Below are 17,429 nucleotides of genomic sequence, written 5' to 3' on the forward strand. Positions count from 1 at the left end.
CTCTCTATTCTCTCTTTCTATTTTTGTTCTCTCTCTCTATTCTCTCTTTCTATTCGTTTTGTTCTCTCTCTATTCTCTCTTTCTCTCTCTATTCTCTCTTTCTATTGTTGTTCTCTCTCTATTCTCTCTTTCTATTCGTTGTTCTCTCTCTCTATTCTCTCTTTCTATTCGTTGTTCTCTCTCTCTATTCTCTCTTTCTATTCTTTGTTCTCTCTCTCTATTCTCTCTTTCTATTCGTTGTTCTCTCTCTCTATTCTCTCTTTCTATTCATTGTTCTCTCTCTATTCTCTCTTTCTATTCGTTGTTCTCTCTCTCTCTCTCTCTTCCTATTCTTTGTTCTCTCTCTATTCTCTCTTTCTATTCGTTGTTCTCTCTCTCTATTCTCTCTTTCTATTCGTTGTTCTCTCTCTCTCTATTCTCTCTTTCTATTCTTTGTTCTCTCTCTCTATTCTCTCTTTCTATTCGTTGTTCTCTCTCTCTATTCTCTCTTTCTATTCTTTGTTCTCTCTCTCTATTCTCTCTTTCTATTCGTTGTTCTCTCTCTCTATTCTCTCTTTCTATTCGTTGTTCTCTCTCTCTATTCTCTCTTTCTATTCGTTGTTCTCTCTCTATTCTCTCTTTCTATTCTTTGTTCTCTCTCTCTATTCTCTCTTTCTATTCATTGTTCTCTCTCTCTATTGTTCTCTATTCTTTGTTCTCTCTCTCTATTCTATTCTCTCTTTCTATTCTATTGTTTCTCTCTCTCTATTCTCTCTTTCTATTCTTTGTTCTCTCTCTCTATTCTCTATTTCTATTCGTTGTTCTCTCTCTCTATTCTCTCTTTCTATTCTTTGTTCTCTCTCTCTCTATTCTCTCTTTCTATTCGTTGTTCTCTCTCTCTATTCTCTCTTTCTATTCGTTGTTCTCTCTCTCTATTCTCTCTTTCTATTCTTTGTTCTCTCTCTCTATTCTCTCTTTCTATTCGTTGTTCTCTCTCTCTATTCTCTCTTTCTATTCGTTGTTCTCTCTCTCTATTCTCTCTTTCTATTCGTTGTTCTCTCTCTCTCTCTTCTCTCTTCCTATTCTTTGTTCTCTCTCTATTCTCTCTTTCTATTCGTTGTTCTCTCTCTATTCTCTCTTTCTATTCGTTGTTCTCTCTCTCTATTCTCTCTTTCTATTCTTTGTTCTCTCTCTATTCTCTCTTTCTATTCTTTGTTCTCTCTCTCTCTATTCTCTCTTTCTATTCTTTGTTCTCTCTCTATTCTCTCTTCCTATTCGTTGTTCTCTCTCTCTTCTCTCTTCCTATTCTTTGTTCTCTCTCTATTCTCTCTTTCTATTCGTTGTTCTCTCTCTCTATTCTCTCTTTCTATTCGTTGTTCTCTCTCTCTATTCTCTCTTTCTATTCGTTGTTCTCTCTCTCTATTCTTTGTTCTCTCTCTCTATTCTCTCTTTCTATTCTTTGTTCTCTCTCTCTATTCTCTCTTTCTATTCTTTGTTTCTCTCTCTATTCTCTCTTTCTATTTTCTCTCTCTCTATTCTCTCTTTCTATTCTTTGTTCTCTCTCTATTCTCTCTTTCTATTCTTTGTTTCTCTCTCTCTATTCTCTCTTTCTATTCTTTGTTCTCTCTCTCTATTCTCTCTTTCTATTCTATTCTTTCTCTCTCTCTATTCTCTCTTTCTATTCGTTGTTTCTCTCTCTATTCTCTCTTTCTATTCTTTGTTCTCTCTCTCTATTCTCTCTTTCTATTCTTTGTTCTTCTCTCTATTCTCTCTTTCTATTCTTTGTTCTCTCTCTTTCTATTCTCTCTTTCTATTCTTTGTTCTCTCTCTCTATTCTCTCTTTCTATTCTTTGTTCTCTCTCTCTATTCTCTCTTTCTATTCTTTGTTCTCTCTCTCTATTCTCTCTTTCTATTCTTTGTTCTCTCTCTCTATTCTCTCTTTCTATTCTTTGTTCTCTCTCTCTATTCTCTCTTTCTATTCTCTCTCTCTATTCTCTCTTTCTATTCTTTGTTCTCTCTCTCTATTCTCTCTTTCTATTCTTTGTTGTTCTCTCTCTCTATTCTCTCTTTCTATTCGTTGTTCTCTCTCTCTCTCTTCTCTCTTCCTATTCTTTGTTCTCTCTCTATTCTCTCTTTCTATTCGTTGTTCTCTCTCTATTCTCTCTTTCTATTCGTTGTTCTCTCTCTCTATTCTCTCTTTCTATTCGTTGTTCTCTCTCTATTCTCTCTTTCTATTCGTTGTTCTCTCTCTCTCTCTTCTCTCTTCCTATTCTTTGTTCTCTCTCTATTCTCTCTTTCTATTCGTTGTTCTCTCTCTATTCTCTCTTTCTATTCGTTGTTCTCTCTCTCTATTCTCTCTTTCTATTCTTTGTTCTCTCTCTCTATTCTCTCTTTCTATTCTTTGTTCTCTCTCTCTATTCTCTCTTTCTATTCTTTGTTCTCTCTCTCTATTCTCTCTTCCTATTCTTTGTTCTCTCTCTCTATTCTCTCTTCCTATTCTTTGTTCTCTCTCTATTCTCTCTTCCTATTCTTTGTTCTCTCTCTATTCTCTCTTCCTATTCGTTGTTCTCTCTCTATTCTCTCTTTCTATTCTTTGTTCTCTCTCTCTCTATTCTCTCTTTCTATTCTTTGTTCTCTCTCTATTCTCTCTTCCTATTCGTTGTTCTCTCTCTATTCTCTCTTTCTATTCGTTGTTCTCTCTCTATTCTCTCTTTCTATTCGTTGTTCTCTCTCTCTATTCTCTCTTTCTATTCGTTGTTCTCTCTCTATTCTCTCTTTCTATTCGTTGTTCTCTCTCTCTATTCTCTCTTTCTATTCTTTGTTCTCTCTCTCTATTCTCTCTTCCTATTCGTTGTTCTCTCTCTCTATTCTCTCTTTCTATTCTTTGTTCTCTCTCTCTATTCTCTCTTCCTATTCGTTGTTCTCTCTCTCTATTCTTCTTTCTATTCTTTGTCTTTCTATTCTTTGTTCTCTCTCTATTCTCTCTTTCTATTCTTTGTTCTCTCTCTCTATTCTCTCTTTCTATTCTTTGTTCTCTCTCTATTCTCTCTTTCTATTCTTTGTTTCTCTCTCTCTCTATTCTCTCTTCTCTATTCTATTTTGTTTCTCTCTCTATTCTCTCTTTCTATTCTTTGTTCTCTCTCTATTCTCTCTTTCTATTCTTTGTTCTCTCTCTCTATTCTCTCTTCCTATTCATTGTTCTCTCTCTCTATTCTCTCTTCCTATTCGTTGTTCTCTCTCTATTCTCTCTTTCTATTCTTTGTTCTCTCTCTCTATTCTCTCTTTCTATTCTTTGTTCTCTCTCTCTATTCTCTCTTTCTATTCTTTGTTCTCTCTCTCTATTCTCTCTTCCTATTCTTTGTTCTCTCTCTATTCTCTCTTCCTATTCTTTGTTCTCTCTCTATTCTCTCTTCCTATTCGTTGTTCTCTCTCTCTATTCCACCCACACACACACTTTTGCGTTTGAAAGAAAGTGCTTGCGTTCACACTTTCTTTGATTGTTTGCATATTCATAGTCTATGCATCAACGAGGTAACATATTCATAGTCTATGCATCAACGAGGTAACATATTCATAGTCTATGCATCAACGAGGTAACATATTCGTTCCGAGCTTGATCTGGTTGTGCTTCTTGTTGGTTTCTTGAACACGAGCTGACGATGCAAGTCATTTTGGAATCCATGATTAGATTTCTGTCAGACTCACTTTGTCAAAGAGTGAAAGAAGACGACAAATAAAATTGTTTTCAGAAAGTTTTGTCACTAAAGTGGTACCTTGTTTCTACCCACAACCCCCCAGCAGTAAGAGGGAAACATTTTTAAATCAATATTTTGACGGTCAATCTTTTTGTTTTTGTAGGTGAATGAGAAATATTCATCAAATGAAGCACTTCTAGACCGGAGGCTAAAACAAAGGGTCCTAGTTTTGAACTAAAGGATTCATAGACAGGTACCACTGGACAGGCACCACTGAACAGGCACCACTAGACAGGCACCACTGGACAGGCACCACTAAACAGGCACCACTAGACAGGTACCACTGGACAGGCACCACTGGACAGGCACCACTGGACAGGCACCACTGGACAGGCACCACTAGACAGGCACCACTGGACAGGCACCACTAGACAGGCACCACTAGACAGGCACCACTGGACAGGCACCACTAGACAGGCACCACTAGACAGGCACCACTAGACAGGCACCACTGGACAGGCACCACTAGACAGGCACCACTGGACAGGCACCACTGGGCAGGCACCACTGGACAGGCACCACTGGACAGGCACCACTAGACAGGCACCACTAGACAGGCACCACTAGACAGGCACCACTAGACAGGCATTCAGAAAGGAGAGGACTTTAAATGTGTTTGGGGGGGAAAGCAAACGCTGTTCAAAAACAGGGGGGGGTAGAGGGTGGGAGGAGGTGTCAGTAACGTATAACCCTTGACCTCTAACCCTTAGGGTTCAAGTGTTCCAGTGTAGATAATGTGTGTAAATGACCTCAACAGGCTCATTTACACATACTAACATTAGATAGAAATACAGTGGCATGTGAATGTATTTACCCCCCTTGGCATTTTTCCTATTTTGTTGCCTTACACCCTGGAATTAAAATATATTTGTGGGGGGGGGTTGTATCATTTGTTTTACACAACATGCCTACCACTTTGAAGATGCAAAAGGGTTTCATAGCAAAGGGGGTGAATACATACGTATGCACGCACCACTTTTCAGTTTTTTTTTAAACAAGTTCTTTTTTTCATTTCACTTCCCCCATTTGGACTATTTTGTGTATGTCCATTACAATGACATTCAGATAAAAAATCTACTTAAATTTCAGGTTGTAAGGAAACAAAATAGGAAAAATGCCAAGAGGGGTGAATACTTTTGCAAGGCCCTGCACCGTGAAGAACAGCTCTCCCCTGGAGAACAGATTGCAGCTCAGTGAGACCTGTGATATTAAAGGTTCGATGGAAATTAAAAGTACATGTTTTAGTCCCCTCTCTGGGTTCAATTAGTCTAATTCCTTCAATGTATCTCTCTCCTTATTCCGTACACATAACTATCCCACTGGGAACACATTGGTTGAATCAGTATTGTTTTCACCAACGTGGAATAGATGTGGAATTGCCGTCTGTGCCCAGATGGGATCTCTGCTGTTTTATGCAGGAATTCCAAATCATTCTTTTAGGTGGAATCTCAGAAAACGTCTAGTTTTATGAATAGTCCTGCTCATCTCTCTCCGTTGAATTGCAATATAAATGTTCTCTTTTTGCCCCAAGGCGACGATTCACCTTCCCAGTCTCTCTCTTTCTCTCGCCTACCCTCAGAAAGCATTTGATCTTTCTGTGGCTTTAACCTCGCTGCATATATATTTTAATCATATGCTGTGTCAACGTTCTGTGAGAATTCAAGGGACACACAAGGCAGGAGGGGTATGTCTCTGAGAGAATAGGTCATGAGCTATGAAGAGGAGAACTCATTTCCGGCCTATCTGAAGTGAGCTTAGTCTCTCGCTTACTCTTTAGTTACCTCTCTCTCTCTCTCTCTCCCCCTTTCTCTGTGTCGCTTGCTGAATGTCTCTCTCCATCTCCCCCACCTCTCTCTCTCTCTCTCTCTCTCTCTGTCTATCTCTCCCTTCCTTCCTTGATCTCTCTCTCCATCTCCATTCCACTCTCTCTGTTGCCCTCTCCTTCTCTCTCTCTTTCTCTCCCCATGTCTTCGAATGGCCTTGTCATTGCATCATTGCGATTTCTGCTATACTTGAAAGATTGTGTTTCTGGTGCTTCACTTTTAGCTGTTAATGCATTACTATAGTCTAATCTGAGTCCCAGGTTCAGTTTGAGGGGTTAAAGTGTTGATTCAACAGGATGGAAATAGGAAATAGGAGGAGAGAAGTATCAGTGAAGAAATGGAAGAGGAATAGTGTTAGTGTTTCTGTAATGAATGAGGTTCCATCTACAGTGGGGAGAACAAGTATTTGATACACTGCCGATTTTGCAGGTTTTCCTACTTACAAAGCATGTAGAGGTCTGTAATTTTTATCATAGGTACACTTCAACTGTGAGAGACGGAATGTAAAACAAAAATCCAAAAAATCACATTGTATGATTTTTAAGTAATTAATTAGCATTTTATTGCATGACATAAGTATTTGATCACCTACCAACCAGTAAGAATTCCGGCTATCACAGACCTGTTAGTTTTTCTTTAAGAAGCCCTCCTGTTCTCCACTCATTACCTGTATTAACTGCACCTGTTTGAACTCGTTACCTGTATAAAAGACACCTGTCCACACACTCAATCAAACAGACTCCAACCTCTCCACAATGGCCAAGACCAGAGAGCTGTGTAAGGACATCAGGGATAAAATTGTAGACCTGCACAAGGCTGGGATGGGCTACAAGACAATAGGCAAGCAGCTTGGTGAGAAGGCAACAACTGTTGGCGCAATTATTAGAAAATGGAAGAAGTTCAAGATGACGGGCAATCACCCTCGGTCTGGGGCTCCATGCAAGCCTCATCAATGATCATGAGGAAGGTGAGGGATCAGCCCAGGACTACACGGCAGGACCTGGTCAATGACCTGAAGAGAGCTGGGACCACAGCCTCAAAGAAAACCATTAGTAACACACTACGCCTTCATGGATTAAAATCCTGCAGCGCACGCAAGGTCCCCTGCTCAAGCCAGCGCATGTCCAGGCCTGTCTGCAGGTTGCCAATGACCATCTGGATGATCCAGAGGAGGAATGGGAGAATGTCATGTGGTCTGATGAGACAAAAATAGAGCTTTTTGGTCTAAACTCCAATTGCCGTGTTTGGAGGAAGAAGAAGGATGAGTACAACCCCAAGAACACCATCCCAACCGTGAAGCATGGAGGTGGAAACATCATTCTTTGGGGATGCTTTTCTGCAAAGGGGACAGGACGACTGCACTGTATTGAGGGGAGGATGGATGGGGCCATGTATCGTGAGATCTTGGCCAACAACCTCCTTCCCTCAGTAAGAGCATTGAAGATGGGTGGTGGCTGGGTCTTCCAGCATGACAACGACCCAAAACACACAGCCAGGGCAAATAAGGAGTGGCTCCGTAAGAAGCATCTCAAGGTCCCTGAGTGGCCTAGCCAGTCTCCAGACCTGAACCTGAAGAAAGTCTTTGGAGGGAGCTGAAAGTCAATATTGCCCAGCGACAGCCCCGAAACCTGAAGGATCTGGAGAAGGTCTGTATGAAGGAGTGGGCCAAAATTCCTGCTGCAGTGTGTGCAAACCTGGTCAAGAACTACAGGAAACGTATGATATCTGTAATTGCAAACACAGGTTTCTGTACCAAATATTAAGTTCTGCTTTTCTGATGTATCAAATACTTATGTCATGCAATAAAATGCAAATGAATTACTTAAAAATCATACATTGTGATTTTCTGGATTTTTGTTTTACATTCCGTCTCTCACAGTTGAAGTGTACCTATGATAAAAATTACAGACCTCGACATGCTTTGTAAGTAGGAAAACCTGCAAAATCGGCAGTGTATCAAATACTTGTTCTCCCCACTGTATGTTGGTGGTACCATCCCCATTACATTCAGTGTTCACAATGTGCTAGAGATGTTCTGGCAGCAGTGTTGAACTGAAACGTCTGGGTTAACAAACCTATCGCCTTGTCTTCTTTGTTACCTTTTTGCATTTTTCTCTTCATAACAATGTTTTCTTTCTAAGCTATATACTGTAGTTAGCCATGGTCTTGTGTTTTCTAGTCTAGACCTGTATGTGAAGTAAGAGGAATTTAATTGAAGTTTGAATAAATGATTATTCGATTTGGAATGACAGGGATGCTGAAATGAATTTAATCTGGCTGGATGAATCATGTTTGGCATAAAATTCTAGCTTTATATGTAAGCGGCCATTTTGCGCTAGGGGGCTATAGAAGAACGTTGTCAAGTGATTCCAGTTGATAGCTTTCTATGACTGTGTAGTAAGAAAACCAATGAGACATCCAGCATGATTATTCATATTCATTCTGAATGTTTATTTTTGACAGTCCATTTAGCAAATTTAATGGGTAAAATCTTCTACGTTGGCTATTAATGCTCTTCCAACCAAGACTGAAAGTTCCAAAACAATATTTTCACTGTTAGGCCCATTGTTAAGTTTAATATATTTTTGTGATTCAATTTCACAATATGCAGCTCGAACAATGTACATTTTTTCTTTCAGATTGGTGTTCCCCAATGGTCTGTCCAGTGAATATTCTCTAGTTACCACCTTCCGGCTGAGGAAAACCACGAAGAAAGACCGCTGGTATCTGTGGCAGATATTCGACCAGACGGGAGGTACCCAGGTAGGTCTGAGTGTCCACTATAAGGATATTCATGATGTCTGGATGTATAGCATTGAATTGGGTTTGGATCTATATTGATTTATTGGTTGGTTGATTGACTGATCCGTCGATCGCTCACTCACTCTGCCAGTTCGCCCAGCAGGTCAGTCGGTCCATCGGCTGGTTGGCTGGTAGGTCCGTTGGCTGGTAGGTCAGTCAAGTCGGTTGGCCGTGTGGTCAGTAGGTCGGTCTGTCGGTTGGTTAACCATTGGTTAATTGATCAACGTTTTCATGCCATGACTGATGCTTGTATCTACCATGACCCTGATGGTAATGAATGGAAGACAACACTTTACCGGCAGGTATAAAGCTTTATAACTTGTTATGAGACAATATAATGTCTTACAATCTCCTCCGGCTCTATCTTCAGGTGTCTGTAGTGTTGGACGGTGCTAAACGAGCAGTGGAGTTCTCAGCCCGGGGCCTTCTGAAGAACAGCCTCCACTACACCTTTAAGAGCCGAGACCTGCACACCCTGTTTGACCGCCAATGGCACAAGCTGGGTGTGGCGGTCCAGAGCAGCATCGTCTCCGTTTACATGGACTGTAAACTAATAGAGAGGAGGCTGACAGACGAGAAGGATGAAATCGACCCCAGCGGATATACGCTGATTACAACCCGGGTGGAGGATGGACGGCCTGTAGATGTACGTTTAGGCCTAAAGCCACAATCTGGAAATATAACCGTTCTGAAATTCATAGACGGAGCATGACTGACAGTCCATGAGATCGACATTATACTTTTAAACATACAGTAACTATATATGGTTGCCTTCAAGGGCAATGTCTAGAAGGGTCCCAGCAAACCGGGAACATTCCCAGAACATTAGCTAAGATTCCCATTAAGTTCTAGTTAGGGTTTTATCTAACACCTGGATGATAAACATCCCTTTTGATAAAATATTTAATTTTTCAAAAAATATTTTAAATGAAATATTGTTGGATTATTCTCCTAACATTCAGTAAAATGTTGTGCACAACACCTGTAACAATCATCACAGAATATTCCCCAATAGTTCTCATTAGGCTTCCAGGTAATGAAATAACACAGTGTACCAGTAATGTTTTCCCAGCAAACCAAAATTGGCTCTGTGAAAGTTCCCAGAACATTCGTTAGGTTGTCACAAATGTTCTCGTTACACAAAAACGGTCCATTCATGGTGATGAATGTTTAACATTTGCCTGATGTTGCGAGAGCATTCCTACAACACATTTAATCTGTTCGTTAAAGGTTCCCAGAATGTTTCATTAGGTTGTGGGAACAGTCTGGTGGGATCATTGAGGGTTGTCGTGTCTTTGGCTATGCCGGATTAAGTGATATGACATGCTGTTCTATAAAATCCTTTCTCTGTAATTAATATCACCTGATTGAGCTAATCATGTAAATGTAATTAACTAGAATGTCGGGGCACCACAAAATAATATTTATAGAGCTGTTATCTTCCGAATAAACTCTTAAAGACCTAGTAATATTTTACATAAATAGCAGTCAATATTAATCCTCACCCTAATTCAGTCTCATCTGAAAGTTGTAAATTCCTGGTTATCTTCACGAACCCTGGCTAACAAGTTCAATCAGCAATACAACATTGGGTTTAATTATTTATTTACTAAATACCTAACTAATCACACAGAATTACATATACACAGAATGAATCATCCATTGATTACAAATGATGTCATAAAGGAAAACGTCCCTAGCGGACGGAACAGATATGACAGCTGGTTACACAAAGAAACGGGGTTGGGTTTAAGTGAATGAGCGGGAAGACTTGAGGAACAAAGGGAGAAGTGATGTCTCTATCGGGCCGTAAGCAGCTACTCTATCGTAAATACAGAATCTTATGCATTCTAAATTACCACCCATTTGGAAAAGGAAAATGCAATAAATATTTACTCTGAGCTGCACTTCAATAGGTTGGTGGTAGATGGAAGGCCGTGTTGCCCAACAGAGTCCTTTGTCCTTTGAAGAGTGTCCCTGGTGGTGAAACGGATACGTTGTAGTGTCGTCATAGTGTGGTAGATGGGATACTCTGTCCGTCCTTTCCTAGCCCACGTTTACAGTTCAAAGTTTATACCATTCACAACCAAAGCTCACGCTGAGGTTGGCTTAGTTCTGTAGTTGACATGTTAGTCCTTTTCAACGTATGGACCGTCGTCCTATCGTCCTCGGAACAGGAGGTTACATTTTCGTTTATATCGTGGAGGGAGAGAAGGGTGTGTTTCATAGTTTTACAACCCATGTCTCTTCACAGGGACGGGCCACTGATTGAGCAGAGCTCTAACCTTATGAAAACCCAAATCTCTCATTTGGAAGCTAAAATTACATTTGTTCTTTTCACAAATAATTTTATATTTAAACATTTGAATTGCACAACAATTCCATGTGAATCTGAAAACTATAATGTGTAGTACTTTAATGCAGGCAATCCTTTTTACCTCATTTCTACCATTATGTTACATGTGCAACCAGAGGAAAAAAAACTCTAGACCACCTTTGCTCCACACACAGAGTTGCATTCAAAGCTCTGCCTCACCCTCCATTTGGAAAATCTGACTGCTTACAAGCAAAAACTAAAGCAGGAAGTACCAGTGAGTCGCTCAATACGGAAGTGGTCAGATGACACGGATGCTACGCTACAGGACTGTTTTGCTAGCACAGACTGGAATATTTTCCGGGATTCATCCAATGGCATTAAGGAGAATACCACCTCAGTCACCGGATTCATCAATAAGTGCATCGACGACGTCGTACCCACAGCGTACATTTCCCAACCAGAAGTCATGGATTACAGGCAACATCCTCATGAGCTAAAGGCTAGAGCGGCTGCTTTCAAGGAGCTGGACACTAATCCAGACGCTTATGAGAAATCCCACTTTGCCCTCAGACGAACCATCAAACAGGCAAAGCGTGAATACAGAACTAAGATTGAATCCTACTACACCTGCTCTGACGCTCGTTGGATGTGGCAGGGCTTATAAACTATTACGAACTACAAAGGGAAACTGGACAGCTGTGTGATCACGTTGTCCATAGCTGATGTGAGCAAGACCCTTAAACAGATGTTGCTCACATCGGAAAGGCCGGATTACCATGACGTGTACTCAGAGTATGCACGGACCACCTGACAAGTGTCTTCACTGACATTTTCAACCTCTCCCTGACCAAGTCTGTAATACCTACATGTTTGAAGCAGACCACCATAGTCCCTGTGTCCAAGAAGGTGAAGGTAACCTGCTTAAATGACTACCGAACTGTTGCACTCACGTCGATAGCCATGAAGTGCTTAGAAAGGCTGGTCATGGCTCACATCAACACCATCATCCCAGAAACCCTAGACACATTCCAATTCGCGTACAGCCCCAACAGATCCACAGATGACGCAATCTCAATCGCACTCCTCACTGCTCTTTCCCACCTGGAGAAAAGGAACACCTATGTGAGAATGCTGTTCATTGACTACAGCTCAGCTTTCAACACCATAGTGCCCCCAAAGCTCATCACTAAGCTAAGGACCCTGGGACTAACAACTCCCTCTGCAACTGGATCCTGGACTTCCTGACGGGCCTGTTGTATTCGGTGCATGTGACAAATAACATTTTATTTGATAACTGAATGTTTGCATAACTGGACAGTTTTTGTGTTTTGGGAACATATCTCTTGACCAGTCAGTGTTACCACAACCTAATGAAATACTCTTGGAACCTTTAAAGAACAGAGGAAATGTGTTCTGGGAACGTACTTGTAATATCTCATGTTTTTTGCACCCTTAAAGAACCATTCTAGAAGCGGAGGCCCAACTGGACAGCTTTTGTGTTTGGGGAACATATCTTTTGTGATGTCCCCAAAAGTTCTCACCAGACTGTTCCCACAACCTAATGAAACATTCTGGGAACCTGTTAAAGAACAGTTCTTGAATGTTCTTGAAGCATCAGGCAAATGTTTTATACAAGCATTCTAAAATAACATTTGCCGCGAACAAACAAATGTTCTGGGAACTTTCACAGAACCAATTTTGGTGTGCTGGGGTTGCTTAGTTTCGGTCAAAGAAATATGTTTCATATTTCAAAATATACATTGTTAGCATTTTAAAAAGTTAGTTTTTCTCTATATCTGAATCATCATAATGTCCCTAACAGATGTCTTTCTCTCCAGATCGAACTGCAACAAATCCTGATCTACTGTGACCCATACCTGGCTGAGATGGAGAACTGCTGTGAGCAGGCAGGCTCTACGGTAAGATCTTTTACACTCCTTTTATGTACAGTGCACATTTTAGGACATACATGAGACCTTCGACGTGGCTTGATATACAGTAGAGCAGGGTTATTAAATTCCTACCCTATGAATTCCGGAGTACTTCTAGTTTTCTGTTCTACCTGATAATTAATTGCACCCACCTGCTTTCCCAGATCTAAATCAGTCCCTGATTATTGTTTTTTTATTTTAAAAAATATATATATTTATCCGTTATTTTACCAGGTACGTTGACTGAGAACACGTTCTCATTTACAGCAACAACCTGGGGAATAGTTAGGGGGATGAATGAGTGAGGGGAGAGGAGGGGGATGAATGAGTGAGGGGAGAGGAGGGGGATGAATGAGCCAATTGTAAGAGGGGAATATCTCTTTTTAAAGCAGTGGAACTGGCTTCTTGGTCGATATTTAAATTTAAGGGCAATATGTAACATAATCTGGTTGAGTTGTGTTTGTCCTTCTTGAAAACTACCCAACTGAATGATGTTTCTTCCATAGGGGACATCTTATCCAGGTTACTGTGCAATATCTTTGTGACAGCTGCTGATGTAAAATGGGATTTATCAATACATTTGATTGATAGATTGATAGATAGATATTCTTCTGTTAGATCATATTGCAGACCAGGTCAATGGAGAGTGACCTTACAGACTGTGGATGAATCCCAAATAGCACCCTATTCCCAGTATAGTGCACTACGTTTGACCAGAGCCCATAGGAAAAAGCGTGCAATTTGGACTGCTAACTGTGTTTAAAAGGAGAAGTGACCTTTGACATTTTGACAGTTAGGCCTACATGTATTCATAACCATGTTGTCATCTCAGTGAGTGTTGGGTTATGTTGATTCAATGTGCTAGGTCACATGTGGTCTATATGGTTGGAAATAGTGTGTTTCAGTGACCTCTCACCTTTGGCTTCTGACAGTTATAATATATATCCATAACCAGGATGTTATCTCAGTGTGCATTGAGTTTCAGTACTGGGGCTCAGTCAATATGTAGGAAATAATGTATTGGCATTCAAAACCTTAAGGATTGTCCTTTCCTCATTCCCCTGGGACAGTCATCTAGTTCCACAGTAATTAAGGTATCTCACTGGGTCAATGAATCATTGGACATGAACTGATTATAAATACGGTAGTGGTACTGGACTGTTATTACATTTCAGACTATTGGAGAACTACATTTCAACATGTGTTGTATTATAATTGTCTGGTTTCCTATACCCAAATTAAGCCTACTCCTAAACTAAATAGCACTTTCAATGGAGATTTTACATTGCTTTCTAGACCAAAATTCTGTCTAGCCCTGGACTCAAGTTCAAGTGAACTAGAAAACATAATTGAATAACATCATGAAATGATTAGGCTTAAGGTGGTTCCAGGAAACTGGCCCTTAAATAGCAGAGTAATGTGTCTAAACAGTTTGTATGCAGTTGACATATATAAAATAGTCCAAATTGGTGAAGTGGTGCGTGTATATGTATTCAGCCCCTAAATAAGATCTGGTGCAACCAGTTACCTTCAGAACTAATTAACAAATTAAATTAAGTCCACCTGTGTGCAAGTGCCACATGATCTGTCACATGATCTCAGTATATGTACACCTGTTCTGAAAGGCCCCAGAGTCTGCAACATGACTAAGCAAGAGGCACCACCAAGCAAGCGGCACCATGAAGACCAAGGAACTCCAAACAGGTCAGGGAGTGGAGAAGTACAGATCAGGGTTCGGTTATAAAAATCCATTATTAAAAAATTGAAAGAATATGGCACTACAACAAACCTGTCAAGAGAGGGCCGCCCACCAAAACTCACAGACCAGGCAAGGAGGGCATTAATCAGAGATGCAACGAAGACACCAAAGATAACCTTGAAGGAGCTGCAAAGCTCCACAACGGAGATTGGAGTATCTGTCCTTAGGACCACTTTAAGCCATACATTCCACAGAGCTGGGCTTTACGGAAGAGTGGCCAGAAAAAAGACATTGCTTAAAGAAAATAAGGAAGCACGTTTGGTGTTCGCCAAAAGGCACGTGGGAGACTCCCCAAACATATGGAAGAAGGTACTCTGGTCAGACAAGACTAAAATTGAGCTTTTTGGCCATCAAGGAAAACACTATGTCTGGTACAAACCCAACACCTCTCATCACCCCAAGAATACCATCTCTACAGTTAAAGCATGGTGGTGGCAGCATCATGCTGTGGGGATGTTTTCATCGGCAGGACCTGGGAAACTGGTCAGATATGAAGGAATGATGGATGGTGCTAAATACAGGGACATTTTTTAGGGAAACCTGTTTCAGTCTTCCAGAGATTTGAGACTGGTACGGAGGTTCACCATCCAGCAGGACAATGACCTTAAGCATACTGCTAAAGCAACACTTGAGTGATTTAAGGGGAAACATTTACATGTCTTGGAATGGCCTTGTCAAAGCCCAGACCTCAATCCAATTGAGAATCTGTGGTATGACTTTGTACACCAGCGGAACCCATGCAACTTGAAGGAACTGAAGCAGTTTTGCCTTAAAGAATAGGCAAAAATCTCAGTGGCTAGATAGAGACATACCCCAAGAGACTTGCAGCTGTAATTGCTGCAAAAGGTGGCTCTACAAAGTATTGACTTTGGGGGGGGGGTGGGGTGGGGGGGGGTGAATAGTTATGCATGCTCAAGTTTTCTGTTTTATTGTCTTATTTCGTGTTTGTTTCACAATAAATTTATATTTTGCATCTTCAAAGTGGTAGGCATGTCGTGTGAATCAAATGATACAAACCCCCCAAAAATCTATTTTAATTCCAGGTTGTAAGGCAACAAAATAGTAAAAATCCCAACTGTAAATCTTTGTATTGATCCTACAGTGTGAGCCTAGCAGGGAGGGCCCTGGTGCTGGAGGGGTGACTCCCAATCCCTTGGATACAGATGGAGCAGGCCAGCTCCCCCAGATGCTCTCCCAGCCCGTCCAGCCAGCTCGGGTCCAGCGGGTCCAGCATACCAGCAGTGACAGATGTCAATGTTCAGCAGAGAAGGTACAGTCCATAGAAATATCCTGCGTCCCAAACAGCACTCTATTCTCTGTTTTGTGCACTACTTTTGACAAGGCCAATAGGGAATAGGGTGCCATTAGGGACGTAACCATACATATCACTAGAGTGATCTATGGTATAAACCTAATTAACTCTAGAATGTGTTGATAAAGGCAGCCATCTTGGTTTTCTATTTAATTCTCTGTTCTCTTATATCTGTTCTCTTATATCCGTTCTCTTATATCCGTTCTCTTATATCCGTTCTCTTATATCGAGGCGGAGTTGAGTATTGATAACTGGTCACGCGGTTTGCTAGCAACAACATTGAGTCAACATCAGTCGATGCTTGTAAAAAAAATGTTAATCTGAAAACGTACCTGTACCTATGTTTGTCCTGTACTGTCCTGTACTGTCCAGTTTGTCCTGTACTGTCCTTCACACTTTCAATAAAAACTTTTATTGAATGCCACCCCGACTTTTTACTAATTTGTGTTGCTCGACGGAAGATGTAGCGGCCTTGACGTACTTTGTAAATCAAATCAAATCAAATCAAATCAAATTTATTTATATAGCCCTTCGTACATCAGCTGATATCTCAAAGTGCTGTACAGAAACCCAGCCTAAAACCCCAAACAGCAAGCAATGCAGGTGTAGAAGCAAGGTGGCTAGGAAAAACTCCCTAGAAAGGCCAAAACCTAGGAAGAAACCTAGAGAGGAACCAGGCTATGTGGGGTGGCCAGTCCTCTTCTGGCTGTGCCGGGTGGAGATTATAACAGAACATGGCCAAGATGTTCAAATGTTCATAAATGACCAGCATGGTCGTATAATAATAATAAGGCAGAACAGTTGAAACTGGAGCAGCAGCACGGTCAGGTGGACTGGGGACAGCAAGGAGTCATCATGTCAGGTAGTCCTGGGGCATGGTCCTAGGGCTCAGGTCCTCCGAGAGAGAGAAAGAAAGAGAGAATTAGAGAGAGCATATGTGGGGTGGCCAGTCCTCTTCTGGCTGTGCCGGGTGGAGATTATAACAGAACATGGCCAAGATGTTCAAATGTTCATAAATGACCAGCATGGTCGAATAATAATAAGGCAGAACAGTTAAAACTGGAGCAGCAGCACGGCCAGGTGGACTGGGGACAGCAAGGAGTCATCATGTCAGGTAGTCCTGGGGCATGGTCCTAGGGCTCAGGTCCTCCGAGAGAGAGAGAGAGAGAGAGAGAAGAAAGAGAAAGAGAGAATTAGAGAACGTACACTTAGATTCACACAGGACACCGAATAGGACAGGAGAGGTACTCCAGATATAACAAACTAACCCTAGGCCCCCGACACATTAACTACTGCAGCATAAATACTGAAGGCTGAGACAATCTTTGTAAAGTCCATTCGTGCTGAGTTGAGCAACACAAACTAGGAAAAAGTTGTTGTATTCGATAAACATTTTTAGTAAAAGTATTAATTTCAGCACCCTTCGGAAGGACTTCTTGTTGTACGGGACAAAAATAGGTACAGGTAAGCGTTTTCAGAACTTCAAGTATCGACTGGTGGCAACTCAATGTTGTTGCTAGCAAATCGTGCGACCACTTATGAATACTCAACTCAACCTCGATATAGGAGATCGGAGTTGAGCAATCCTCAGCAACAATCTGTCCAAACAGCAAATATAATCCTAATGGGTTGGAGTGTTCTGTTCTAATGGAACCATGCATTCAGATATCCCACTGCTGACACCAAACGTATTAAAAAAGAAAATAAATACCAAATTAAAGCACATTTATGCCAATGGGTTTTCTTGGATG

The 17,429-nt window shown here is 41.0% G+C and overlaps 1 protein-coding gene across 1 annotated transcript in view; it reads left to right on the forward strand.

Moving 5' to 3' along the window:
- LOC112239043 (collagen alpha-1(XIX) chain) overlaps positions 1-17,429 on the forward strand; it is a gene marked incomplete at its 3' end in the record, with an annotated part of 235,180 nt that overhangs the window by 19,601 nt on the left and 198,150 nt on the right. Inside the window, 4 exon segments of the mRNA XM_042317802.1 lie at positions 8,197-8,320; positions 8,730-9,005; positions 12,515-12,595; positions 15,469-15,636. Of these exon segments, the coding sequence (XP_042173736.1) occupies positions 8,197-8,320; positions 8,730-9,005; positions 12,515-12,595; positions 15,469-15,636 (649 nt within the window).

The sequence above is a fragment of the Oncorhynchus tshawytscha genome, unplaced genomic scaffold (assembly GCF_018296145.1).
Source record: "Oncorhynchus tshawytscha isolate Ot180627B unplaced genomic scaffold, Otsh_v2.0 Un_scaffold_3672_pilon_pilon, whole genome shotgun sequence".
Lineage (NCBI taxonomy): Eukaryota > Metazoa > Chordata > Actinopteri > Salmoniformes > Salmonidae > Oncorhynchus > Oncorhynchus tshawytscha.